General features: G+C 52.4%; 2 protein-coding genes and 2 pseudogenes across 4 annotated transcripts in view; all 4 read left to right on the top strand.

The window, feature by feature from the left end:
* TMEM185A (transmembrane protein 185A) overlaps window positions 1-3126 on the top strand; it is a 41182-nt gene extending 38056 nt beyond the window's left edge. Inside the window, exons 6-7 of the mRNA XM_043457845.1 lie at window positions 235-358; window positions 1526-3126. Coding sequence (XP_043313780.1) covers window positions 235-358; window positions 1526-1770 — 369 coding nt within the window. The 3' untranslated portion in view covers window positions 1771-3126. The remainder of the gene's footprint in view (window positions 1-234; window positions 359-1525) is intronic.
* A 148-nt stretch (window positions 3127-3274) lies between these two features.
* On the top strand, window positions 3275-13811 carry LOC122434462 (annotated as a pseudogene).
* Window positions 13812-16911: 3100 nt separating this feature from the next.
* Window positions 16912-19457, top strand: LOC122435092 (melanoma-associated antigen 10-like). Of its 3 annotated transcripts, none has more exons than XM_043458985.1 (3): window positions 16912-17040; window positions 17824-17916; window positions 18217-19457. In XM_043458985.1, the coding sequence occupies exon 3, from the start codon at window positions 18237-18239 to the stop codon at window positions 19071-19073; it is 837 nt and encodes a 278-aa protein (XP_043314920.1). In that variant the 5' UTR covers window positions 16912-17040; window positions 17824-17916; window positions 18217-18236; the 3' UTR covers window positions 19074-19457. The 3 variants fall into 3 exon arrangements, with proteins under 3 accessions (XP_043314920.1, XP_043314921.1, XP_043314922.1); XM_043458986.1 differs by lacking the exon at window positions 16912-17040 and adding an exon at window positions 17070-17262; XM_043458987.1 differs by lacking the exon at window positions 16912-17040 and adding an exon at window positions 17461-17548.
* A 4874-nt stretch (window positions 19458-24331) lies between these two features.
* LOC122435680 lies at window positions 24332-25148 on the top strand (annotated as a pseudogene).
* Window positions 25149-25806: the final 658 nt, after the last annotated feature.

Below are 25806 nucleotides of genomic sequence, written 5' to 3' on the forward strand. Positions count from 1 at the left end.
TCCCATAACAAGCCAGATGTTGGAAATTTTCTAGGTGGATGGATTCTGCTTTGTCCTGAAGAGCCATGTGAAAGCTCTTCTCATCCTTTCCCCCAGAATGGAGGGTTTCCGTTATTTCCTGTGGTGTGACCTTTCCCCCTTAGGAGGCCTGATGAGGGAGGGTAGCCTGGCTTCAGACAGGGTCTGTTTTCAGATGCTCCATCGACAGAACGTTGACTGTTTCTTTTTCCTTAGATCCTGCTTGTTCATAAGCTGGACGGCCACAACGCATTCTCCTGTATCCCCATATTTGTCCCCCTTTGGCTTTCCTTGATCACTCTGATGGCAACCACCTTCGGACAGAAAGGCGGAAACCACTGTATGTACTTAGTGTTTCAGAACTTCTTGAATGGTGGGTGTGCACATCTCTGTCTGGTGTGTGGCTATATGGGTGTGTGTGGCCCTGCTCTATGAAAAAACGAACCTAAGGGCCCCAATCAAGGAGTTTCCCTGGGAAAGCTGAGACTGGGGAAGACCTGGAGTCTTCCAGGAAAGGGAGCACTGTTAACCCTGTGACTGGAGAACTGAGCATGGTGGGCGGCCTTTCTGAGTCCATTCACTGTGACATGGAAAACATTATCCCTTCTAGCCAGGGGCTCCTGAAGATTCAGTGAAAATCCACATCATCTCCCAAACCCTGGTTTTCCTCTGGGATCTGTTTTCTCACTCTTGGCAGCATCATTCTTGATATCACTGACTCTCACCAGTGGTGCCTGGCTCGCTCGCTCTCACTCTCCACTGTGATGATACCTGTTTAGAAGTGCTCTTTGATAAGAGCCTCGCCTCACTAGTCCTTGAGCTCCTTTGCATGTAACCCTGGAGCACACCCTTCTGGAAGCTAATGTGACAAGATGTTGTACCCGGGGAAAGCCAGCTCTGACCTGACAGTTTAGTGGTACCCAGACAGGAAGAGCAGGCCTTGGAGAAGGAGCTTTCAGGTGGCCCTGTGAGCTCAGGCCACCTCCTGGCCTGGACCAACACATGCCTATTGTCTTCCCAGACTCCAGGGGTGACAGAAACCCTTTTCTTGGATGACATTCCTTGTTGCACATGCTTTTCTCCTGGGCCAGGAAGATTGAGTGGTTGACATTATCTAGGTGCCATAGGCATTTGAGATTCACTAGGGCAGTAGGTCTCAAACTGGAGGACCTATCAGAGTCCCAAGACCCCACCCCCACCCCCACCCCCACCCCACACACAGAGTTTCTGGTTCAGGAGGTTTGGACCAGGGCCCAAGATCGCATCCCTGACAGGCCCCAGGGAGACATCCTGGGGGCTGCCAGTCCAGGACCCCCAGCTACAGAGCCACAGAGCTGCAGGGCATCCTTCTGGTCCTTGTTGGTATTGAGGCCTTGCTCAGGCTTCATTCTAAGACATCAGGATAAAGCAGTACATTATACAAGAAAAAACTTATCTTCAGGAAAGAAAAGCAACCTGAGATTCAGGGGAGGCTAGTGTTTGAGAGAGTACATTTCTTCTCTTTCAGGGTGGTTTGGGATTCGCAAGGATTTCTGTCAATTTCTGCTTGAAATCTGCCCGTTTTTGAGAGAATATGGAAACATCTCCTACGACCTGCACCATGAAGGTAGCGAGGAAACTGAAGAAACGCCAGTTCCAGAACCTCCTAAGATCGCTCCTATGTTTCGAAAGAAGACCCGGGTAGTTATCACCCAGAGCCCTGGGAAGTACGTCCTCCCACCTCCCAAATTAAATATCGAAATGCCAGATTAGACCATGCTCCCAGGGCAGATCAAGAGTGCACCTGACCCGCCCTCTTTTCCACCTTCTTCTGCCTCTCCGTTCACCCCCTCCCTCCCACCCTGAACTGGAGCTGGAGCTGGGTCTCCAGGGACTTCCATCTCATGCCTTGTTTGCACTCAATGCCTACCCAGTGACTCACCACCACGGGACACGCGACTGGCAGGTGCCTGGAACATGCAGCGTGGTGTGGGGTGCACATCAGCAGCTTTGGACCTGATGGAGGGAGCATATGGAGACAGAGGAAGCGACTCCCCATGGGCAGGTGCCTTCAGAGCTGGCTTGGGCCCGAGAAGGAGTGGCCACACAGCTGGTTTTCTAAGTGTGAAAATTCCCATCAAAAGTGTTATTGAAAAATGTATTATTGAACCAAGCCAGCCTGGCCACTTAGCTCAGAAACTCCTGTTGTGATGTGGTCAGGGGCCCTGACTAGGCCTCAGGCCTCACATGCACCCACACCTCTGTGATTGGCCGTGCTCCTGCCATGCACATCATTTCTCTCTGGGTTTTTACTGACCCCGTTGGTGAGCCCTTTCTAATGGAGTGACTCTGTGCCTGTATAGTATTTATACAAATATTTTAGCGTTGTAATATACCGTGTTAAATCCTAGTTCTGTACAGTATATTCTGTTAAAGTATTTTTTTACAAGCTTGTACTGGAGACATACATGTTCTGTTGCAGAAGTAGAAGCCAGTAGCACCACACCCCTGTCCTGACCACCGGAGTGCTGTCCCCTTCATGGGACAGTGCCATCTCCTCTTCAGTTTCTCCATATACATAGTAGCTCCTGCTGCCAGAACCACCACAGTAAGCAAGAAACGGTTCATACTTTTTCTACCATAACTGGGAACACTGACTTGCAGAAAACCGTAAAGCACGCCTGGGAACTGGAACGCTGGACAAGGGTGCCAAGACTAGGAATGTCCAGCAGGGTGTACAGGTTGAGATGTGGGGCTTGTTGTCCATCGCACGGTGGGCCTATGCTTTTAGCTAGGAGCTTGGGGTATAACCAAGAGTCAGAAGGAAAAAAGCAAATGTGATACAAACAAGATGGCCATGAGTAGAAGAGGGTAAAAGGAGCCCTGGCTTTGTCACCCAGGAGCAGGGGAGAGGGGGAGAGAGGGCAGCTGCTACCTTGTGTAAACCGGGCTCCACTGATGTACACTGCACCCACCACTCTATCCTGGCACCAGCCTGGAGCAAGCCTGTGCTATCTGCAGGGGGACACTTGGAATGGTGTTGCCTTTCCTGCTTGGTATGTAACAAATGTAGCCCAGTCCACTCTTTTCCTCCCCTTTAGCTGTTCAATAAACTAGTTCTTCATTTTCCATGTGCACTGTGCAGGTCTTGCTTTAGATGAGGACCAGGATGCTGGGAGTTCTCTCAGCCAGCACAAAAGGGAATCTCGAGCTGCCATGGCCAGCTGATGGGAGCAGGGGTGGGTGAGCATCTCTCAGGAGTATCCAGGGGCCGCCAGGACATAACAAAGAGGAAAGGGTGGGCCCAGGGATTCAACCATTGGCAGGGAGTGCCCTGCCACAATCCTGACAGCTGAGGACACAGCCGAGAGTGTTTGCAGGGTCCCAGACAGTCTAAAATGGAACTTGGCTTTTCAGGGGTCCGAGGCATCCCCAGGTCACGTGGGAGGGCACTGAGTAGGGCTTCTGTCTGTGGGAAAACTGGACAATTCTATCTAGCTCGCCCGAGCTGTGTCTAGAGACATTTAACTCAGGTGGTGTTTCAGCCCCCAGTTTGCAAGAATCGACAAGGAAGCCCACCCCTCAGTGGTGATGGGAGGCTTCCAACATGGAACCTAGGTCCACCGGGAGATCAGTGCTTATGTGCCTTAGATGCAGACTTGCTGTGAGACACAGCACGCTTCGCCGTAGTGGCAGACTTAAGTGTCAGGAACCTCACCACCTCCTGTACCTCCCCTGAGTCCGCAGGACCCCGTGAAGCAGGTGCCCCTAGGATTATCTGTGTGGGGAAGCAAAGGCTCAGAGTGGGTAAGCCAGGCAGCTGGGGATCAGCAGGGCAACCGTGCCCACCTTGGCATCTCCTCACCTGAGCCCTCTCTCTCACCCACTGGGCCAGGCTCCTGGGCCGGATGGCTGACACCTGAAGGTCAGAGGCATTTCTGATTCTTGAAATCTCGGGAAGATCTTCAACCCCAGGAGTAGAGTTGAGGTGGGGAGTATTAGTGGTGTAGGCCACCCATGTGGGCCGCCCTGCATGGACGCTTCTTTGATGCTAGAGCACCAGGCCGTAGAGCAGGATGGCAGCTCTCACAGCCTGGACACAGAGCCGGACGGAGTTCCCATGGACGGCAGTCACAGGAAAGAGAGCCACACTGTGTGTGAAGGCCCAGGGTAACCACCCCCTCCCATGTGCCTGGGACCATGGTATGCAGAGCAAGGACGGCCTGGGGTAGACATGGACAGGCTGCAGAGCCCAGAGAACGGCAACTGTCCTCCTTCTGTGTCCCTGGGACCTCGTCCATAACCTCGACAGCCCCCACTCTGTCGCTCCTGCAGACTGACGGCAGGGCCCGGAGAGGGTCTGTGTGGGGGACTGGCTGCCCAGCCAGTGACAGTGCACAGAGGGCCAGGTGGCTGTACCCTTGACTGTGGACCCCCACCCTGGACATGGCTGCGCTTGAGCACAAGGGTGCCATGCCGAACCCTCAAGGCATTTATGAACACAGAGGAGGGGCTGACTTTGAGGGTCACACGTCTGTCAGTGCACATCTGCCCAGCCCTGGGGCTCCAGGACCAGAAGGCCATGCCTGGTTTGCGTGAGTGCTCAGCCTGGGACTTCACGCCCATGCACAAGTGTCATGGGGCCCACTGCCGTGACGACCGTGGACCAGGAGACTGACACGCTGACCAGCCTGGGTGCAGCCAGCCATTTATTAAGTCACTTAATGACTGCCTTGTGATGTCAGCCCTGAGGAAGCAGAGGCCTTTGATGAGGGGCCAAGCACCCTTGTGAGTATGGACTGCTCCTGGCCATTACACTGTCCCATTTCCAGGAAGGAGGGACGTACCACCCTCCATGTTGCTGTGGACAAGGAGGGTGCCATGATGGACAGTGTGCCCAGCTTCTGGGGGGCTCCCTTTCTTCCAAACACAGGGCCTCCAGCCCTCGGCTCAGGGAGCCACGACCCTCCCCGCGGACCTTTCGGTTGCCCTGGCTCAGCCTGTGTCCATGGACCACCGCAGCTTCAGGCTGATGCTGGAAGACAGCACTTTCCAGGCTTTGAGGGAAGAGCCTTTGTTCAAGAGGCTGCATACCAAGTGTGCTGCCCTGCCTGGGGGAGAGGGCAGCCTCCTCTCCCTCCCCTCTCCCAGGAAGCGGTGGACCATCGTCAACAGTCACCGCTTTATGTCCTTCTGGTGGGAGGAAGACGGCACTTGTGTAGGCATCAATGAGGAGCTCTTCGAGAACATGGAGAGGGTGGGCTCAGACAAGTTATTTGAGACAGACTGCATGAAGAGCTTCGTCTGCCAGCTTAGCCTGTATGGATTCAGCAAAGCGCACCAGGATGTGCTCACCTCCCTCTGCCTGACCACGCTGCTCATGGAGGAGCTGCCTGTCTGTGTCCTGAGCAAGGTAAGGGCGGGGGAGTACCTGCTGGGCCTGGGGGCGGGGTGGGTGCCAACCTCAGGGCCGCCGGGACCGTGGCCGGCCTGCAGGGAAAGCTGTGTGTAAAGACAGAACTGGGGACCAGCATAACTACCGGAACTGCCAGTGCTGTGTGCTGTTTTGGGGAGTTGTGAGGGGCAGATCCTAAGCATTCTCAGCACAAAGAAGTCACTGCCCCTCCTCTCTTTCTCTGGTGGGGATGTCTGTGTGAGATGACGGAGGTGAGCTGAATGCACAGTAGGGATCAGGTCAGGATACCCGGGGGCCAGGTATCACTCTGTACCACTGACCCATGGGCCCTTATATCGCAGTCACATCGGGGAAAGAGATGACACTGCTCAAATGCTGGACCTTCCTGTCCTCCAGCCAGGGCACAAATGGGCCCAAGGCAGAGGCAGGTGGGGGGAGGGGTTTGTGTGCCCCCGTGACTCCCTCACAGCTCAGACCTGAAAGAACCCACCTGCAAGGCGGGAGACCTGGAGTCGATCCCTGGGTTGGGAAGATCTCCTGGAGGAGGGCATAGCAACCCACTCCAGTATTCTTTCCGAGAGAATCCCCATGGACAGAGAAGCCTGGTGGGCTATTGTCCATGGGGTCACAAAGAGTCAGACACGACTGAGTGACTAAGCACATGACTCCCAGAGCTGTGGAGCAGAAGTTTAGTGCAGGGAAGCACAGGTCCTTTGCTGGGAAGTGTCTTGGTCAGCCGAGGAAGTGCAGGCCAGGGGTCAACACCTGCATAGAAAACAGAAACTTCTGCAGTCTGCCTGCTGCAAATGCCAAGTCCCCTCTCAGTACCTTGTACGGATACTCTTGGGCCACTCTGAGTCATTTTCCAAGGGCAAGAGGCGATGGTGAGTTAGTGAGTCTTGAGGATGGGCAAGCTGGGGCACTGCCTCCTGTGGGACAGGTTCCCGCTTTCTCCATGAGACCTGGGGATGGCTGGGTGAGGGCACCCAAGGGCCTAGCTGGGAGAGTACTGGTTTCAGTAAGCCCTTTGAGACTTGGATTTTGCTATTCTCTTTTGGTGAACCCCAGTTACAGTTCTGCTGCAGTTTCCTGTTTAAGAGAGACAGCCCACACCTCCTGCGGAAGATGAAGAGGAGAGTGGGCGTTAAGTCTGCTTCTCGGCAGGTGAGGGGCAGTCCAGCAGCCCTGGGCATCCCTCCTGTGCCCAGCACCGTGCAGCCACAGGACAGCCTGTCACCTTGCCCCGAGGTTGCCCAGGGGACCACGAGCCACCTGAAACTTGTCCCTGCCACTGGCCTGGCCAGGACCCATGTCGCCCCTGCTGCTGGTCTGGGGACAGCAGCCCCACTCCCCTTGATGGGTCCTGACACCTGGCAGCCCGAGGGCCTGCAGGTTCCAGTCTCTCTAGTCCCTGTCCTGACAGGTGGCCCTGCCCATTGAGAGCCCAAGGCTCTGCTTCACCTGGCCCCCTGCCCAGATGGCTCCTCCCGTGATGGTGGTGGGCCCCACCACTGTGCCCACCCAGATCTTCAGCCTGCCCCCTGGGCAGCTCCCAGTGGCCATGCTGGTGCCTCTGTGCACCACCTGGATGTCCGTCGTGGCTGCCGGACCAGACCCCAAGCTGACCTTGACTGCTCAGGCCCAGAACCCCTTCTACTACTGCTCAGGCAGCCCCTCTTTCCCATAATCTCTAGCCATTCTTTCCTGTAATCCCCACCCCCCTCAGGTGTGCCCCCAGAGGACCCCAAATATGCGCCCTATTCAGACAGATAAGAGGCTGCCCTGTGGTCAGAACACTGTAGGGCAATAAAGAGCCTGAAAACAAGAGGGATTTCCCACCCAGCACACGTCTTCAGCGCCTCCATGCTGGGCCTGGCTGAGCATTTGAGTGCCCTCAGGCAGCTGCTTGCTCGGGAAGGCAAGACAGATGGCTGCTCACCCCCGGCACAATGCAGGCATCTCATACACACCCAGGGAAACTGCTCAGACGCCCTGCACCCGCTCATTGAAGAGACCCATCAAGGGCTGGACAAGAGCCTAAGTGGCTTCATGGGCACAGGGACACTGTCCAGCAGGCTCCTCACTTGACAGATGAGAAGTTAGGCCTCCCCTTGTCGGGGATCCCCAAAGAGCCCTTACTGTCCTAATATGCACAGGGCTGGAGCCTGTGGTCCCTGTCCTAGGCCTGCGGGTGTTCAGTTTGGGGACTCGCTGGTGTCTGGACAGCAGGCCCGAGGATTTGCTTCATAGCAAGTTCTGTATCAGGTGACGTTTTCTTGTTTCTCTTCTTTTCCTTTTTCAGCTGAGCATTCCGAGGGTGTCACACCTCAGCACCCTCTGATCACTGGGGTGTCCAATTTATAACACACTTTCTCTTAAAAGTGTTTGTCCTGAGGAGCATAGCAAAGAGCCCTCCAGGGTCGTGCTGCAGAGACAAGGGCTCCGAGGTCAGGAGAGGGGAGAGTGCGCACACCAGTCCACCAGAAACGAAAGGCTGGGTCTCCCTTGTTGGCAGTCTGGGGCAGGCAGAGGAGGCCCCTGAGAAAGGACACGGGGCGGTGCAGGCCAGGCCTCTGTCAGTCCCAGCACTGAGCTGCCATGACGCCCGACCAAGCTGCTCAATTCCAAGCCAAAATGCAGCCCCTTATGAAGGTTTGCTGCCTGGGGAATGCCTTAACTTTTCAGAAGATTCCATTTGTTTTTTTGTTTTGACTTCCATATGCCTCTTGACCTGGAATCGCACACAGATGCTGCTATTTAAAAACCACGTTCCCAGAAACCTCAGCATGTGTGGCACCTGCTTACCTGTAAATCTATGGAGAAAGTGGAGATGGGCAGATTGCAATCTCAAGTCATCTGCTTGTCACAAAAGGCACCTTTTATTTACAAAGTCAAGGCTGCCTGACATCAAAAGACCCATGTGGTACTTCACTCCCACTGCTCAGTCCTTGGTAGCTTTTGACTGATGTCTGCAGAGTGAAGTGGCTAAGGACGTGTCCTCCTGGGTCAGGCTGAGGCAGCAGCCTAAGGTCACACAGGAGTGTAGGGAGGGAGCGTGGACTTGATGGGCTGGCCCTGGACAGTCAAATTGTCTCGAGCCCCAGGCGTGCCTAGGTCACCAGAGGAGAGGCCAGGCGGCTCCAGCAGCACAGGGTTAGTTCTGTCCCCAGGGCTGCACAGGCAACAGTGTCTAGGACAGTGGAAATTTAATTCAGCCAGATGGGGTGTCTCAGAGAGGGGGCCTGCCTCACAAGTGCTCCAACTAAGTAAGGGTGACCCTGGAGGCCCAAACGGGCAGACCCCGGGGAGCCGGTGATCCATGGCCAACTCACTTCCCACCAGCACTGCCAGAGCCTCCCTCGGCCCAGTGCTCATCTTGGGTCCTCAGTGACTCTTTTGTCCCCTGGGCTCCCTTGCTCTGTCGTTTCACAAAGGGAGGTGCCATGGCCAAACAGGGATGAGGTGGGGAGGCTGGAAGAGTCTGATTACTGGATGACAGAAACAAGGCTTAGCCTGTGAGGAGCAAAGCTGGCGCTGGTCTGGATTACTAGCTGTCTGCAGGAGGAACTGCTTGGGACTCTGTAGCAACTGTCATGAGGAAAGGCCCTGGGATGAATTGAGCTACAAACCAGCAGGGGAGGCTGATGAGATACCATGGCCTGGGTCTTGTCCACACCCAACCCACAAGCAAGGCCTGTGACCGGGCAGCAAAGTACTTGGCCATCCACTGACCTGTGGAAAGGGAGGGAAGGTCCCCATCTCCAAGGTCTGAGGTCTCAGCCAGGGGGCCCCTCAAGGCCCCATGCAAACCCCCAGATGACGAGCTCTGCACATCCCCGTCCTCAGGAAATCTGGGGACTCCCAAGCCTCGCTCAGGCAGCACCTCTGGCCTCCGAGGGGGGCTGAGGTGGCCAGGCCATCGTGGAGGCTGGGCTGGACTGCAGTGAGGCTGAGTCCTTGGCCCTCAGGGGCCCCAGGAGCAAGGCAGACCAGCCACCCACCCTTCTCCCAAATGTCTCTCCTTTCTGGGGAAAAAGGCCAGTGGGGACTTAGAACCCATGACTCACAAGTTCTTGGCCCCCGAGAGCCCCTCTGGCCACTCTACATAAGAAGGGCCCGTGGTGGGGGGTGGGCGTCAGTGCAGACCAGTGGGGAGAGAGCCACCAGGAGACGACCCTGGGGATACTCCAGAGAGGAGGAGTGTGAAGTCACTATGAGCGGCCAAAGGCCATCTCCAGGTTGCTGAGTTCTTGCTAACTCACCTGCCAGTCCTCACCCTCTTCAGCTAAAACATCATTTATACAAAAGTTTCCAAAGTCTGGTGATGCTGAGGGGCCCCCATGGGAAGGTGAGTGGTTCCCTGTGCTCCCCCAAGGTCATGGGTGCAGCAGGCCACCATCTAGCATCTGTGCTAGGACTGCGGCCTTCTCTCAAGGGTTAAGGAAGCCCCCACCTGAGTGAGGATGTGGGTGTGCAGTCACCCTGGAACAGAGGGTCCCATAGAACACAACTCCACACGTACTGGGACTCCTGTGGGCCTGGTCCAGGCTGTCAGGCTGAGACACCACCCCCTCTCACTTCTTCAGTGAACTTGGGGATTCAGGGGCTTGGTCTTTGGGGTGCAGTCTCAGGTGGGCAGAGGGAGGTGCCCACATCCTGCGAAGACTCGAGGTGAGGACCAGAGGAGACTGAGGGTCCCCAGGGGATGCATGTGCAGCCCTCCCAACAGCCCCGGGGGACCATGCGTCGTGGCGTCCAGATGTGACGTCACTGATCCCGATGGGAGGGGAGAAGTGAGGGCCTGGGTCAGGTGCCTGTGTTCAGATCAGCAGAGTGAAGGAGCCCAGCTGTGCTAGGAGTCAAGGTAGAACCCTGAGGGGGGCTCTGGGACCCCAGAACATCCAGGTTGTCACTGCTCTCAGCCCTGGGAGACCCCGGCAGGGTTGAGGTAATGAGCCCCCTACTCCTGCTTTCCTCTCAGGGGTCCTGGCTGGGGGCCTGGTTCTAAGGGGAGCAATGTCAGGATGAGAGGGTGGTACCCAGACCTGCTGAGAGTCAAAGTGAAAAGCAGGAGGAGGGTTGAGGAATGCGGGGGGCATCATCTCAGCTCTGGGAAGCCCTGGGCTTGGAGTCCTGACATTGTGTCCGCAGATTCCCCCTGGGGGTCTCAGGGCAGTGATGGCCTGGTGTGAGGGCCCTGTCTCCGGTCAACAGAAGGGGCATCCCCAGACCTGCCAGGGCTCAAGATGAGGACCTTGAGGGAGAACACAAGGAACCTCACAGGTCCTGGCACCTGAAGTCATCCCCGGGTGACTCTGGTGGGGGCATGAACTCGGGGTCTCAGGGACATTGGAGACTTGATATAAGGGGCAAAGGCTGAGAGTTTGGAGGGGAGATTCTTAGGTTCTGAAGGAGTTTAAGTGAGGTCCCTGAGTAAGGTCTGAGGGGACCCGAACCCCAATCAGAGGAGACTTAAGTTGGTGCCTGCTGTTGGTCCTTGGCATCCCTGGGGTAGGATGAATGCAACAGACATGGTCAGACTTCATGACATAAGGGTCTCAGACTGGGAAAATGGTATGGAGGAGGACTTCCTGATATCTGGGTCTCGCATAGACTGAGACCTCGCACATCGGGTGGGGACTCAGGAGGGCAACTTCCCAGGTCCTGTGGGGTGTCAAGTTGAGGACCCTGAGGAGGGACTAGGGGACCATGGACCCCAATCGGAGGAGACATCAGAGAAGCCCATCTCTGTTGTCAGTCCAGGACGACAGTGGAGTAGAATGAATGAAACAGGCGTGGTCTGACTTCCTGACATCCGCGTCCTGGAGAGACTGGGGCCCTGGTATAGGGGGCGAGGCTTCAGTTGGGGAGAAGCGAGAATCCAGGTCCTGCCCGAAGGCAAGTTGAGGTGCCTGAAGGAGGACTAAGTGGACCCCAAGGGAGGATTGACGGAACCCTATAGATCCCCGCCCCTGAAGTTGGCCGTGGGAGCCCTTGGGGTGAGAAGAGGACACTAGGCCTGTCTGCCTTCCTCACATGTGGGTCTCAGAGAGATTGGGGACCTCGTGAAAGTGGCGGGGTCTCAAAATGGTGGACGGGACAATGCCCGGTCCTGCCTGGAGTCCAGGCTCCATGCAAAGAAGAACTGAGGTGGTTAAACCCCAACAGGGAGGGATCTTGGCCCTTGTGGGGACTCTTAGAGTGCCCAGAGCAGGGTGAGCAGTTTCTTGACCTCTGGCTTAGGGACCTCAGGACCTGAGGTGATCAGGAGGAAGGCTGAGGCTTCAGGTCCACAGAGGGTGGACTCCCCGGACTCCGAGGGAGGACTGAGCAGATGCCCACCCCTGTGGTCAGTGCTGGGAGGCCAGGCAGGACATGAGGAGGAGCTGGGACCCGAGCATCTCCCTAGCCTAGGACCCGCAGGAGGCCCTGGGCAGGTGTGGCGGCATGTGGGGCCCCTCAGCGCTTTCTGTTCAGACTCATGTCTTGTTCTGAGTTTCCATGAAGGCCACCAGAGGGAAGCGACCAGGTCATGCCAGGGGAAAGGTGAGCACTCCAAGTGAGCCCTGAGGGGACCACCCACCACACAACTGGGGGACTTCAAAAAGTCCACCCCTTGTACTGTCATGGAAGGCTCAGGGATGTGCTACAGGATACCCCTGAGGTGTACCCTCCATGTCTCTCACAGGGGATCCAGGAACCAGGAGGTGAAGGCAGAGGTCTAAGGACCGTGTCCAGAGGACAGAGAACAGAGGAGGTCCAGGCAGTGCCAGGAGTCAAGGTGAGGAGGGTGCCCTGAGTGTGCACCAGGGGCTCCCCATACCAGAACAGAGGGGACCCCACAAGGGTCTAATCCCCACACCTTGTCAGCCCTAGAAATCTTGGGCTGTGCTGACTGCACCCTGGGGAGCCACCTCACTTCCTCCTTCAAGTTGCCAGGGGACTGGCCACCCCAGAGGCATGACCCTGTGAGGTGTGAGAGCACCCATCAAGAGGAGACCTGTACATGGCCTGTGTCAGACCACCCAGGATGTGGTTCTCAGCAGAGGCCCCTCTCATTCTCTCTCTCCCCCAGGCCCATGGTCCCCATCTGTCCTCCTGCCTTATTCCTGTCTGTGCTTCAGTCCTAGGCATTGCACTCGGGATTGACATGAGTGAGCTGAGCAAGCCTGAGGAAGACCTTCAGGAGCCAGGCGAGGCCCACGACCTGGAGGAGGAGCAACTCTTGGGGGCTGAGGCAGGGGAGGCTGCATCCGCCTCGGCCTCCTCCCTGCCAGTCTCCTGCTCCACCCTTGCAGAGGCCTTGTCCCAGGAAGCTCTGAATGAGATGCCAGTTAACCTGATGAAGTTCCTGCTCTTCAAGTATCAGGCCAAGGAGCTGACCTCTGAGGCAGAAATGCTGAAGAAGGACCTCAGGGATAACCAGAAGCACTTCCCGGTGGTCTTCAGCCAAGCCTCAGAGTGCCTTCAGCTGGTCTGTGGTGTGGAGGTGAAGGAGGTGGACCCCATGGAGCACATCTACATCATGGTCTCCACCCTGGGATTCACCTGCGATGCAATGCTGAGCAGTGGGCAGGGCTTGCCTAAGGCCAGTCTCCTGGTGCTCATCCTCAGCCTGATCATGCGGAATGGAGACCGCACCCCTGTGGAGGAGGTCTGGGGAACACTCAGCAGATTGGGTGTGTGTCGGGAGTGAGCACTGTGTCTTTGGGGAGCACAGGACACTGCTGACCCATGTGTGGGTGCAGGAGGGGTACCTGGAGTACCGGCAGATGCCTGACAACGACCCTCATCGATATGAGTTCCTGTGGGGTCCCTGGGCCTATGCAGAGACCAACAAGTAGGAAGTCACAGAGTATCTGCTCAGAGTCAGCCAAAGGTTTTCCAGGGCCATCCCACCCCTGTCTGCAAAGGCTGTGAGGGAGGAGAAGAGGAGCCCTGACCCAGAGGAGCCCTGACCCAGAGAAGCCGCCAAACTGATCCTTCCCTCTGTGATTGAAGAGAGAGCAGTCAGCCTTCTCAGTAGTGATGGCCTGGGCCACTTGGGGGAACCCGGTGTATAACATCTTTGTGTTCCTTTTCTCTGCGATGACATCGAAATTTATCTCTTTTTTTATGAGTTTTTCAAATGTGTTTTTTCAGCTTAAGCCTTAATAAACTTCAGTATCTAACTTGGTGAATGACATTGATCACACATGTATTTGTATTTAACCAGTTTAAGGACCAGAGTTTTGCTGTTTTGTAAAAGAGATTGGGAACTCTCCCATTTTATTTTATGACCCTGAGCAAGATAACATGGAATTGGAATTAACAACTATTTTGGATATGTGAACTTACTAGCAGTATATAGTTGGTGGAAGAATTGGAAAATAAAAGAAATGATTGTAGTGAATTCTTGCTTCTTACAGGTTTTGTCTGTCCTTCTCTACAGCTAATCCATATCTGTTTACTCAGATTTTGCCAGGTTATTAAGAGAGCAGGAGAAAATAGAAAGATTAACAAGCCCCCTTCTCACTGGCTCATTTATTCCACAGAACTTCATGGAGCCTCTGCTCTGTGGAAGGCCCTGTGTTAGCAGTGGGGACACTAGGAGAAGCAGGACACCCCCACACCCAGAGCGATGGTCTAGGAGCCACAGTCACACGAGGAAGGTGGAGAGACATCCCCTAGTTCCACAGAACAAGGCGATATGGGTCAGGGAAGTGGGGCTCAAGGAGGAGCACTCTAGTGTTGGTGCCTGAGCCAGGGTAGTTTGGGGCCTTGGGAAGCTGGGTTCCTTCTGTGGGAGATGATGGTAATGAACCTGAGTGGTAGCAGCAGCCAGACTGTAGATAGCGTCTTATGAGTGAGAGGAAAGTCTGGAATTGGACATGCACATTAGAAGTTCATCTTCTCTCCAATTAATCTCCTGGGTCTGAAAAAGAAAATGCACTTTGGTCAGAACAGGTAGACACCTGGTTTTTCTGCCTGAGTCTAAATACACTTGAAAGTTTCCAAATGGGAAATGAGCGAATTTTGTTTGGTGCACAGTCTATTCAATTTCGGGGCATATAGTTGAAGACATTTCGATTACCACAATCAGTCTTCTGGTAAGATATTAATGGGGTTCTTCTTTGAAACTGGCAGTTGGACACTTCAACTGTTGGGTCAGCTTTCCTAGGTGGTCAGACCCCAAAGCCATAACAACTGCACTGAACTTGAATTCACATACCTCAGAATCCTCCTTGGAGGTGAAGGCTGGTGCATTGTGCATATCCTTGCTGGATTTTGTAAAGAAAACTCCCACTGTCCTTTTTCTCCCACTGTCGCTTGTCTGATACCTGCCCCCCATGAAGGTCATGGCTGTTGGGGAGCCTATGGGCACCTGTGCAGGTGCTCAGGTAAGTTCTATCCTGTGAAGGCAGCCAAGTCTCCCAGGCTACACTCCCTGTCATCAGGAGGTAGGGCCACATATTCACTCTGCTGAGACTGTGGGTGGGTGTCACTGCAGAGGGAAGGACAGAAAGAGAACTGGAGGGAGTGGAGGTGGAGACCCCCTCCCTGACATTTACAAGACCCTTGGAAGCTAAATCAGATCTTGCATTTGAAAGTGCTGATACAGAGTAGTGACTAGAAACAGCTGAAGATTCAAGGCATCTTTGGCTTTCTCAGAAACTCAACACAGGAAGGGAATTGTCTTTATCATAAGCTATACCTACCGGCTCCTATCAGTTGAGCACCGAGTACACTGCAGGGCAGGGGAGAAGCTCCAGGTCCTTGTTCACATCTCTTCTCCCTCTGCTTTCTGGAAGTTGCCTGCAGGGAACATGTGATCCTTATGTAAACCTACAACAATTTGGAAATAAATACATGATTAATTCACTGATTTTAATACAAAGATAGAAAAAACGGTTCATCTAAATAACAATAACATGTTGTTTGGGGCAAAAGCATCCCATTGGTGTTGATGTCTGGGGTGGGATGGAAAGGTATTTTGGATGCAGGTGGTGCCACATCCCTGGGGCTGAGCTCCCAAGAAGCAGGAAACATTCCTGCCTGACTGATGGAAGATCTGTCCAGGTGCAATCCATTCAGAGCCAAGGGTGAGGACCTGGGCTCCTCCCAGTGGCACAGTCAGAAGGTGGGTGTTTTTAGGAGAACTACTCTCTTCCTAGAGCCCTCCAGGACAGTTGTGATGTAGACAGGGTGAAAGAGGAAGGATCATTTTTGATTCTTGGCACTGCAGATGATATCTTGGGGGTGGTACAGCCAGATGGACTGAGGAGGATGGAGAGCCCTGGGAGCAAGGGGCAAGGATGCAGCCTAGGATTCTGGAGCTGAGGTTCAAGCCAGAACCACATGAGGACCACACAGTCCTCACCCTCTGCCCTCCTTCTGGGGTCCATCCTTCTCTCCATTTCCCTTCATCATGTGGCAGGTCCAGGTCAGGAGAAGAGGAGACATGTGGATGGGGAACTGGAGCCTGAACCTCTATGGAGAGGAGCACAAAGTGCCAGGTGGGAACCATGGCTCATAGGTCACTAGGACTGTTACGATATCTCCTGGGGGAAGATATCGCCCTTTGAGAAGAAGAGCATGTCCTGTCACCACATAAGGCTGGGTATTGTGAACTCACATGTGCTTAGAGTGCCCCAGGGCTGCTACTTTAATATGATGCGAAGTCAAATGTAAATAGTTAGAAGTGGCTAATGGCTAGATAGTTGTGCTTCACAGGGGCCCAGAAGCACAACCTCCCCTGTGGGTCACTGGGAGTGGTGGTAGGTGGGATCACTGTTCCCTCTGGTTCCAGGGCCATGTATCTTACTTAGTGGGGGAACTAATGATGACAGATGTGGAGTTTGTCCAGTCCCTGGAGGGTGAAACCCCAGCACCACGGGCTCTCATATCCCAGTGTGCACCTCACATGTGCTTCGTAGAGGCCATTCCTCTGCTCCAGGAGACCAGCAGCTCTAGAAGCTGTGGTCTCAGAGCAATGAGGGCTTTGGTGTGAGGGTCCAGCCTTGGGTCAAGTCAGGGACATCCTGTACCTTGCAGAGCTCAAGATGAGGATCCTGAGGAGGACACAAGGACTCCATGGATCCCACCCCAGCTGTCATCCCTAGGCATCCCTTATGGCGGCATGAGCACTTGGCAGCATGTCCCTAACTTTGGCATCCCTGTCTCTGACAGGTTGGGGACCTGATATAAGAGGCAGGCCTTAGAAGGAGAAGGGGAGGATAGTAGGCTCTGAAGAAGTCTGGGTGAGGACCCTGAGGAAAGACTGAGGGGATCCTGGACCCCATCACAGAGTGGGCTCAAGGAGCACATAGGGTGGGATGAGCACATGCCGCATTTCCTGACATCCAGGTCTCAGAGAGACTGGGGAACTGCTATAGGTGGTGGGGCTTCAGGTGGGCAGAGAGGAGAATTCCAGGTCCTGTGGGGTAACAAGTTGAGGTCCCTCAGGGGGGACTAGGGGGCCCTTGACCTCAGAGAAAGCTGTCTCTGTTGTCGGTCCTTGGCGGCCGTGACGTAGGACGAGAACAGGCATGGTCTGACTTCCTGACATCCGGGTCTCAGAGAGGGGTATAAGGGGCGGGGCCTCAGTTGGGGAGAGGAGAGACTCTGAAGCTCTACTCGGAGACAAGGTAAGGCCCTGAGGGCGGACTGAGGGGACCCCCAGGGAGGACTGCTGGAGCCCCAGAGATCCCTGCCCATGTCATCAGCCCTGGGAGACCCTGGGGTGAGAAGAGCACACTGCGCCTGTCCTGACTTTCTGACTTCCGGGTCTCAGCGAGACGGGGGACCTGGTGTGAGGAGCCGGGCCTCAAACTGGGGGAGGACAGAGCCCCGGTCCTACCGGGAGTCAGGTGAGGACCCTGAGGGAGGAGTGAGGGGAGCCGAACCCCAGAACAGAGGGGACCCAGGTAGTCCCCAGGCAGGACGACCTCGTGCCATGTGACTGGGAACCGGGTGAGAGCGGCGGGGCCTCAAAATGGAGGACGGACCAGTTCCGGGTCCGGCCTGGAATCCAGACTCCAGGCAAGGAAGGACTGAGGTAGAGGGTGGAGGCTTCAGGTCCACAAATGGTGGACTACCCGGACAGAGCTGAACCCACCCTTGTGGTCAGTGCTGGAAGTCCAGGCTGGATGTGAGGTGAGGACCGAGCATCTCTCCAGCCTAGGACCCGCGGGAAGCCCTGGTCAGGTGCAGCCTTATGTGGAGCCCCTTCGCGCTATCCCTTCAGACTCGGGTCTTGTTCTGAGTAACTCTGCAGGCCCCCAAAGGGCAGGGTACAGGCTGCGGCCGGGGAAAGGTGGGCACTACAAGGGAGCTACAAGGGAACCATTTCCCCCACAACTGGGGCGACCTCAGAGCCCAGGCCTGTGCCACAATCTACCCCTGAGGTACCCCCTCCATTTTTTTCACAGGGGCTCCAGGAACCAGGAGGCAAAGGCAGAGGTCTTAGGCCTGTGTCCAGAGGTTCAAGAGCAGAGAAAGTCCAGACAGTACCAGGAGTCAAGGTGAGGAGGGTGCCCTGAATGAGCACCAGGGGCTCCCCATCCCAGAACAGAGGGGACCCCACAAAGCCTTAATCCCCCCACTGTGTCAGCCCCAGAACCTCAGACTGTGCTGGCTGCCCTTCCCTCTTCGGGCAGCCAGGAGACAGGCCGCCCAGGACGAGAGCCCTTGTGAGGCCCTAGAGCACCCCTCAAGAGGAGACCTGTAAGTGGCCTATGTTGACCACCCAGGGTGTATCTCTCATCTGAGGCCCATGGTCCCTAATGTCCCCTGCCTCACTCCTGTCTGTGGTTTGATCCCAGGTATCGTGCTCGTGGTCGAGATGAGTGAGCTGAGCAAGCCCAAGGAAGACCTTCAGGACCCAGGGGAGGCCCAGGGCCGGGAGGAGTCACAGCTCTTGGGGGCTGAGGGGGGGGAGGCCGCATCCCTCTCAGCCTCCTCCCCCCCAGTCTCCTTGTCAGCCCCTGTGGAGGCCTTGCCCCAGGAAGCTCTGAATAAAATGGTGGCTGACATGGTGAAGTTCCTGCTCCGCAAGTATCGAGCCAAGGAGCCAACCTCCTACGCCGAATTGCTGAATACAGTCCTCAGGGATAATCAGGACCTCTACCCGGTGGTCTTCTGCCAAGCGATTGAGTGCATTCTGCTGGTGTTTGGTGTGGATGTGAAGGAGGTAGACCCCAGGAAGCACATCTACATCACGGTCCCCAACCTGGGCCTCACCTGTGATGCAGTGCAGAGAGGTGGGCAGGGTCTGCCCAAGGCTGGCCTCCTGGTGGTGGTCCTCAGCCTGATCCTCCAGAATAGAGATCACATCCCTGAGGAGGAGATCTGGGAAGCGCTCAACAAGATAGGGCTGTATGTTGGGAGGGAACACTCCATCTTTGGCGAGCCCAGGGAGCTGCTAACCCAAGTGTGGGTGCGAGAGGGGTACCTGAAGTACCGGCAGGTATCTGACAGTGACCCTGCTCGCTACGAGTTCCTGTGGGGTCCCCGGGCCTTTCTGGAGACCAGCAAGGAGAAATTCATGGAGTATCTGCTCAGGGTCAGCCGAAGGGCTTTTAGGTCCTTCCCACTCCCTTCTGCAGAGGCTGTGATGGAAGAGGAAGAGGGGGCCCTGAGCCAGAGCAGCAGCCAGGCAGATCTTTCCCTCTGTGATTGAAGAGGGGGTGGTGAGCCTTCTCAGTAGTGAGGGCCTGGACCACTTGGGGGAACCCAGTGTGTAGCATCTTTGTGTTCCTTTTCTCTCTGATGACATGGAGATTCATCTCTGTTTTCTTTAGGAATTTTTCAAATGTCTATTTCAGCTTAAGGCTTAGTAAACTTCAGTATCTAACTTTGTGAATGCCATTGATCACACATGTATTTGTACTTAACTAGTTTAAGGACAAGAGTTTTGCTGGTTTTTAAGAGATTGGGAACTCTCCCATTTTATTTTGTGACCCTGAACATGGTAACATGATATTGGATTTATAACTATTGGAAATGTGAACTTGCTTAGCAGTAATGTACTTGGTGAAAGAATTAGAAAATAAAATGTGATTATAGCAAAATCTTGTTTATTGTAATTTTTTGTCATTTTATACAGCTAAGTTATCTCAGTTTATTTGGATTTTCCCAGGTTATTATTTAAGAAAGTAGGAGAAAACTAATCCTACTAAATAAGGACCTGCTCCCTGGCTCATTTATTCCACAGAACTTCACAGAGCCTGTGCTCTGTGACAGGCCATGTTAGCAGTGGGGACACTAGGAGAAGCAGGACACTCCCACACCTGGAGTGATGATCTCAGAGCTGCAGTCACATGAGGAAGGTGGAGAGATGTCCCCTAGTCCCACAGAACAAGGCAACATGTGGCGGGGCGGTGGGGTTCCAGGAGGATCCCTTGAGTGTCGGTGCCTGAGCCAGGGTGGTCTGGGGCTTTGGGAAGCTGGGTTCCTTCTGTGGGAGGTGATCGTGATGAGGCTGGGTGGTGGCAGCAACCAGACCTCTCGATGGTGTCTTATGGGTGAGAAGAAAATTTGAAATGGGACATGTCCATTAGAAGTTCCTCTTTAGTCAGAGATGAATCTTCTGGGTCCAAAAGAGAAAGTGCAGTTTGATCAAGATCAAGTAGACACCTGGTTTTTCTGCCTTAGAGTAAATACACTCGAAAGGTTCCAAAAGAGACATGAGTGAATTTGGGTTGGCACACAGTCTTCTCAGTCTTGGGGTACATAGCTGAAGACATTTCAGTTACCACTCTCAGTTTCCCTGTAGGATTTTAATGAGAATCTTCAATTTTTTGTCTAGGTTTATCTAAGTAGATCGTAACCTTTAATGTGGCTATTGGTCATTACACATGCGTTTTTTTTTTTCAACATATGGTCCAGAGCAATTTCATTGTCTAAACATACAGCAATTACAACAAAAGACCTTTAAAAATAAGATTGTTGTCACCGGCTGCTGGCAGATTTTGCTTTTAAAATGGCTGATGGCATTCTAAGTCTGGCACAGCTCAGAAAACTCACATTCTTAACAATACAAGGACTTGTCTGAAATCACACCATAGCATCACCTAGTTATTTCCATAGTTACTTTATTTTGTTTGTGCCAGAAGTCCTCTTGGAGGAGGTCGCCATTAACCCCACTATAGGGCTGCCAGTTGGGCAATCTTTAAACTGGAGAGCAGTTACACCAAAGAAGTTCTGGCACTGTTGAGAAAGCTCTAAGCCCCACAACAAACTTCCCAACCTGGGAATCTGACAAAGGGATTGAGAATCTCCAGGGAAACTGACTTTGAAGATCAGTGGGATTTGATTATATAACTTCCTCCCACAGGACTGGGGAAACAGACTGTCAGGGGGCAGAAACAAAACCTTGTGTGCACCAGGACCTAAGGAAAAGGAGCAGTGGACCCACAAGAGACTGACCAGACTTCCCTGTGAGTGATTGGGAGCCTCCGGTGGAGGCCTGGGTCAACAGTGACCCACCGTGGGGTTAGGGCCACTGACAGCAGCAGCCCTGGGAGGCGCAGCATGCTGGCATAAGACCTCTTGAAGGAGGTTGCCATTATCCCAATCATAGTTCTGTCCCAGGTCAAACTGCAGGGAGGGAACATAGCCCCACTCATTAGCAGAAAATTGGATTAAAGATTTACTGAGCATGGTGAGCATTGCCCACCAAAGCAAGACCCAGTTTTCCCCACAGCCAGTCCCATACATCAGGAAGCTTGCACAAGCCTCTTATCCTCATCCATCAGAGGGCAGAGAGAATGAAAACAACAATCATGGAAAACTAACCAAACTGATCACATGGTTCACAGCTTTGTGTAACTTAATGAAACTATGTGCCATGCCACATAGGATCACCCAAGATGAATGGGTCATGGTGGAGAGTTCTGACAAAATATGGTCCACTGGAGAAGGGAATGCAAAATCACTTCAGCATCCATGCCCTGAGAACCCCATGAACAGTATGAAAAGGCAAAAATATATGACACTGAAAGATGAACTCCCTGGGTTGGTAAGTGCCCAATATGCTTCTGGAAAATAGTGGAGAAATAGCTCCAGAAAGAATGAAGAGGCTGAGCCAAAGCAGAAACACCAGGCAGAGTGGAAGTGTCTGGTGGTGAAAATAAAGTTTGATGCTGTAAAGAACAATATTGTACAGGAACCTGGAATGTTAGGTCCATTCCATAATTGTGAGAGGTGTTATTCCTTGGTTGAAATTTTGTTTGTTGCTCTGATTGAACTTGAGTAATAGAGGAAAATTTATATTTAAGGCCAAGGTGAGAGCTGGCATTATTAACTGATAAGGTGAGGGGATCTTATAATATTAATAGTGGCCTGAACATGACTATAATTTTTTTTTCATTTGAGATAGATTTCCCAAGAGTCTCCAAAGCCTTGGAGAGGAGAAACCCACCAAAGTAACCCAGAAGTGCTAGACACAAATAACTGATACAAACCCAATAACTGGATTCATTTTTAAAACTAGCATATGGTCATGCCTATGATAAAAAAACATTCGATTCACTTGCAAAGGTCCAAGAAGTCAAAAAAACAGTATGAAGACTCATACAAAGCAGGTCAAGGATCTTGGGTAAGTTGTCTACTTCTGGATGTCATCATTTTTTTTCTCATGTGATGTAGTTTTTCCTCTGAGCATTGTTTTAAGGTGATTTTGAGATCAGCAGTCCTCTCTACAGGCCAATCCATAGCAGGGAACCTTTGTGAGTGGAAATTAATTGAAGAGTTAATTCCCTTTGGTTATACTGTGCATGAGCTTGTTAACAGCACCTTAAGTTAAGAGGAACCTGATAAGGCTCCGTCTATCCAGGTCGGTGATAGTCTTTTGTGTTTTTTTGTTTGTTTGTTTGTTTTTTATTTATTTATTTTTAGTTTTTTGAATTATGCCGTTTTCAGAATCCTCTGGTTACAGGTCGTGGGGCATCTGATCTTTAACCAAAAATAGATTAATGTGTTAAGCTTTAGGAACAAATTTAGAGTGTCCTTAAAAGCTCAATTACACTTTTTAGCAATGTAACACAACAGCAAGGAACTAACTGGGAAGTGAGCCTTGATAAACACAGACCTTAATTAGCAAAGCTAGAATTTAATATCTAGTGAAACAAAAAAATTTTTCTTCATTGTGAGGGCACTAACCTCAAAATCAGGGAATGCTTTACACCATCAAATAAAAATGAGTTTTCTCAGGTGGCTAGGAAAAACCAAGCAGCTGTCTTGGATTTCCCATAGACCTGACTGGCTGATTTAAACAATAGTTATTCACTTAGCCAAAATAACAATGGAAGATTTCAAAGGCAGTTCAACATCTTAAGAAAACTTGTTGCTGCTGTTGTTGTTGTTCCATCGCCAAGTCGTGTCTGACTCTTTGTGACTCCATGGGCTGTAGCATGCCAGGCCTCCCTGTCCCTCACCATCTCCTGGAGTTTGCCCAAGTGCATGTCCATTGAATTAGTGATGCCATCCAACCATCTCATCCTCTGTTGCCCTCTTATTCCTTCTGCCTTCTATCTTTCCCAGCATTAAGGTCTTTTCCAAGAAGTCAGCTCTTCGCATCAGGTGGCCAAAATATTGGAGCTTCAGCTTCAGCATCAGTCCTTCCAAAGAGTATTCAAAGTTGATTTCTTTTAGGATTGACTGGTTTGATCTCCTTGCAGTCCAAGACACTCTCAAGAATCTTCTCCATCACCACAGTTTGAAAGCATCAATTCCTTGTTGCTCTGTCTTCTTTATGGTCCAACTCTCACACTCGCACCTGACTATCGGAAAGACCATGGCTTTGATTATATGGGCCATTGTCAGTCAACTGATGTCTTTGCTTTTTAATACACTGTCTAGGTTCGTCATAACTTTCCTTCCAAGAAGTAGTCATCTTCTAATTTCATTGCTGCAGTCACCATCCCAGTGATTTTAGAGCCCAAGAAGAGGAAATTTGTCACTGCTTCCACCTTTTTGCCTTTTATTTGCTTGAAGTGATGGGACCGGTCGCCATGATATTAGTTTTTTTTTTTTTTTCTAATTTTGAGTTTTAAGCCCATTTTTTCACTGTCCTCTTTTACCTTCATCAAGAGGCTCCTTAGTTCCTCTTCACATTCTGCCATTAGAGTTGTATCATCTGCAAAATTGAGGTTGTTGATATTTCTCCCAGCAATCTTGAATCCAGCTTGTAACTCATCCAGCCTGGAATTTCGTATGATGTTCTCTGCATATAATTTAAATGAACAGGCTGAAAATACACAACCTTGTGGGACTCATTTCTCAATTTTGAATCAGTCAGTTGATCATTATAAGGTTCTAATTGTTGTTTCTTGACATGCATACAGGTTTCTCAGGAGACACATAAGATGGTCTGATATTCCTATCTTCTTAAGAGTTTTCCACAGTTTGTTATGATCCACATATTTGGGATTCTCTGATAGCTCAGCTGGTAAAGAATCCACCTGCAATGGAGGAAACCCCAGTTCGATTCCTGGGTTGGGAAGATCCCGTGGAGAAGGGAAAGGCTACCCACTCCAGTATTCTGGCCTGGAGAATTCCATGGACTGTATAGTCCATGGGTTTGTAAAGAGTCAGACATGACTTGGTGACTTTCACTTCACACTGTCAAAGGCTTTAGCATAGTCAGTAAAACAGAGGTAGATGTCCCTCTGGACTGCCCTTACTTTCTCTATGACTGAAGGAATGTTAGCAATTTGATCTCTGGTTCCTCTGCACAGATGCTCCAGCATGTCTGGCTCTAAGGAGCTCCCTTGGGAGACCCAAGAGCAGCCCTCAGGAGGGGATCTGTAAGTGGCCTGAGTCAGAGCAGGCCAGGGCATGTCTCTCAACTTACCATTTACCACCCACCCCCCCACCAGGCCCGTGGTCCCCATCTGTCCCCCTGCATCACTCCTGTCTGCAGTTCAATCCATCATCATGTTCATGGTCGAGATGAGTGAACTCAGCAAGCCCAAGGAAGACCTTAAGGGCCAAAATCAGGCCCAGGGCCCAGCAGAGGCGCAGCTTATGGGGGCTGAGGCAGAGGAGGCCTCAACCCCTCTGGCCTCTTCCTGCCCAATCTCCTCTTCCTCCACCGCCACCCATGCGGAGTCCTTGCTCAAGAAAGCTCTGAATGTGATGACAGCTGAACTACTGGGGTTCCTGCTGCTCAAGGATGGCACCAAGGAGCCAATCTCCCAGGCCAAAATGCTGAACACGGTCCTCAGGGATAACCAGGCCCACTTCCCGGTGGTCTTATGTGAAGCCACACAGTGCCTGCCGCTGGTCTTTGGCATGTATATGAAGGAGGTAGACCCTGGGGAGCAAATCTACTTCCTGGTCCCCACCCTGGGCCTCACCCTCAATGAGATGCAGAGGGATGGGCAGGGCATGCCCAAGGCTGGCCTCCTGGTGATAGACCTGAGCCTGATCCTTCTAGCAGGGGACCTGACCCTGAGGAGGAGGTCTAGGGAGCACTCAACAGGATGGGGGTGTGTGTCTGGAGTGAGCACTACATCTTTGGGGGCTCAGGGAGCTGCTGACCCAAGTGTGGGAGCGGGAGGGGTACCAGGAGTGCCAACAGGTGCCTGACAGTGACCCAGCTCACTACAAGTTCCTGTGGGGTCCTCAGGCCTATGTGGAGACCAGCAAGTGGCAAGTCAGGGTGTTTCTGCTCAGGGTCAACAAAAAGGCTTTGAGGACCTTCCCACCCCTGTCTGCAGAGGCTGAGGGGGCGGAGGAAGAGGGGGCCTGAGCCAGAGCAGCAGTCAGGTGATCCTTCCGTCTGTGATTGAAGAGGAAGCAGTTGGCCTTCTCAGAAGTGAGGGCCCGGGCCAGTTGGGGGAACCAGTGTGAAGCATCTTTGTGTTCCTGTTCTCTATGAAGACCCACAGATTTATCTCTGTTTTCTTTAGAAATTTTTCAAACTTTGTCTGTCTGAAAAGCTAAATAGAAGCTAATATAGAAGCTAATATGAAAGGCTAATATAGAAGGCTAAATAAACTTCAGTGTCTTAGCTTTGTGAATGATGCTGATCACAGTATGTTTGTGCTTACACAGTTCAAGGATAAGAGTTTTGCTCTTTTTTAAAAGTGACTGGAAACTCATCTATTTTGTTTTGTGACCATGAACAAAATGGAATGGAATTGGAATAGAACTATTTTGGAAATGTGAAAATACTTAACAGTAATATCATTGGGGGAGAATTAAGAGATAAAACATAATTGAGGTGAGTTCTTGCTTCTTATATTTCTTGTGTGTCATTTTATACAGCTAAGCTATCCCTGTTCAGTTGGACATTTTTAGGTTATTATTTAAGAAAGTACAAAAAATCTGATCCAACTAATAAGTCCCCTGCTCACTGGCTCATTTATTCCACATTTATTACTTCATGGAGGCTTTGCTCTGTGGAA

Source organism: Cervus canadensis, chromosome X, assembly GCF_019320065.1.
Source record: "Cervus canadensis isolate Bull #8, Minnesota chromosome X, ASM1932006v1, whole genome shotgun sequence".
In the NCBI taxonomy this organism is placed as follows: Eukaryota; Metazoa; Chordata; class Mammalia; order Artiodactyla; family Cervidae; genus Cervus; species Cervus canadensis.

Coding starts and splice junctions, on each gene's coding strand:
- LOC122435092 (XM_043458985.1), top strand. CDS start 18,237: ATGAGTGAGCTGAGCAAGCCCAAGGAAGACCTTCAGGACCCAGGGGAG.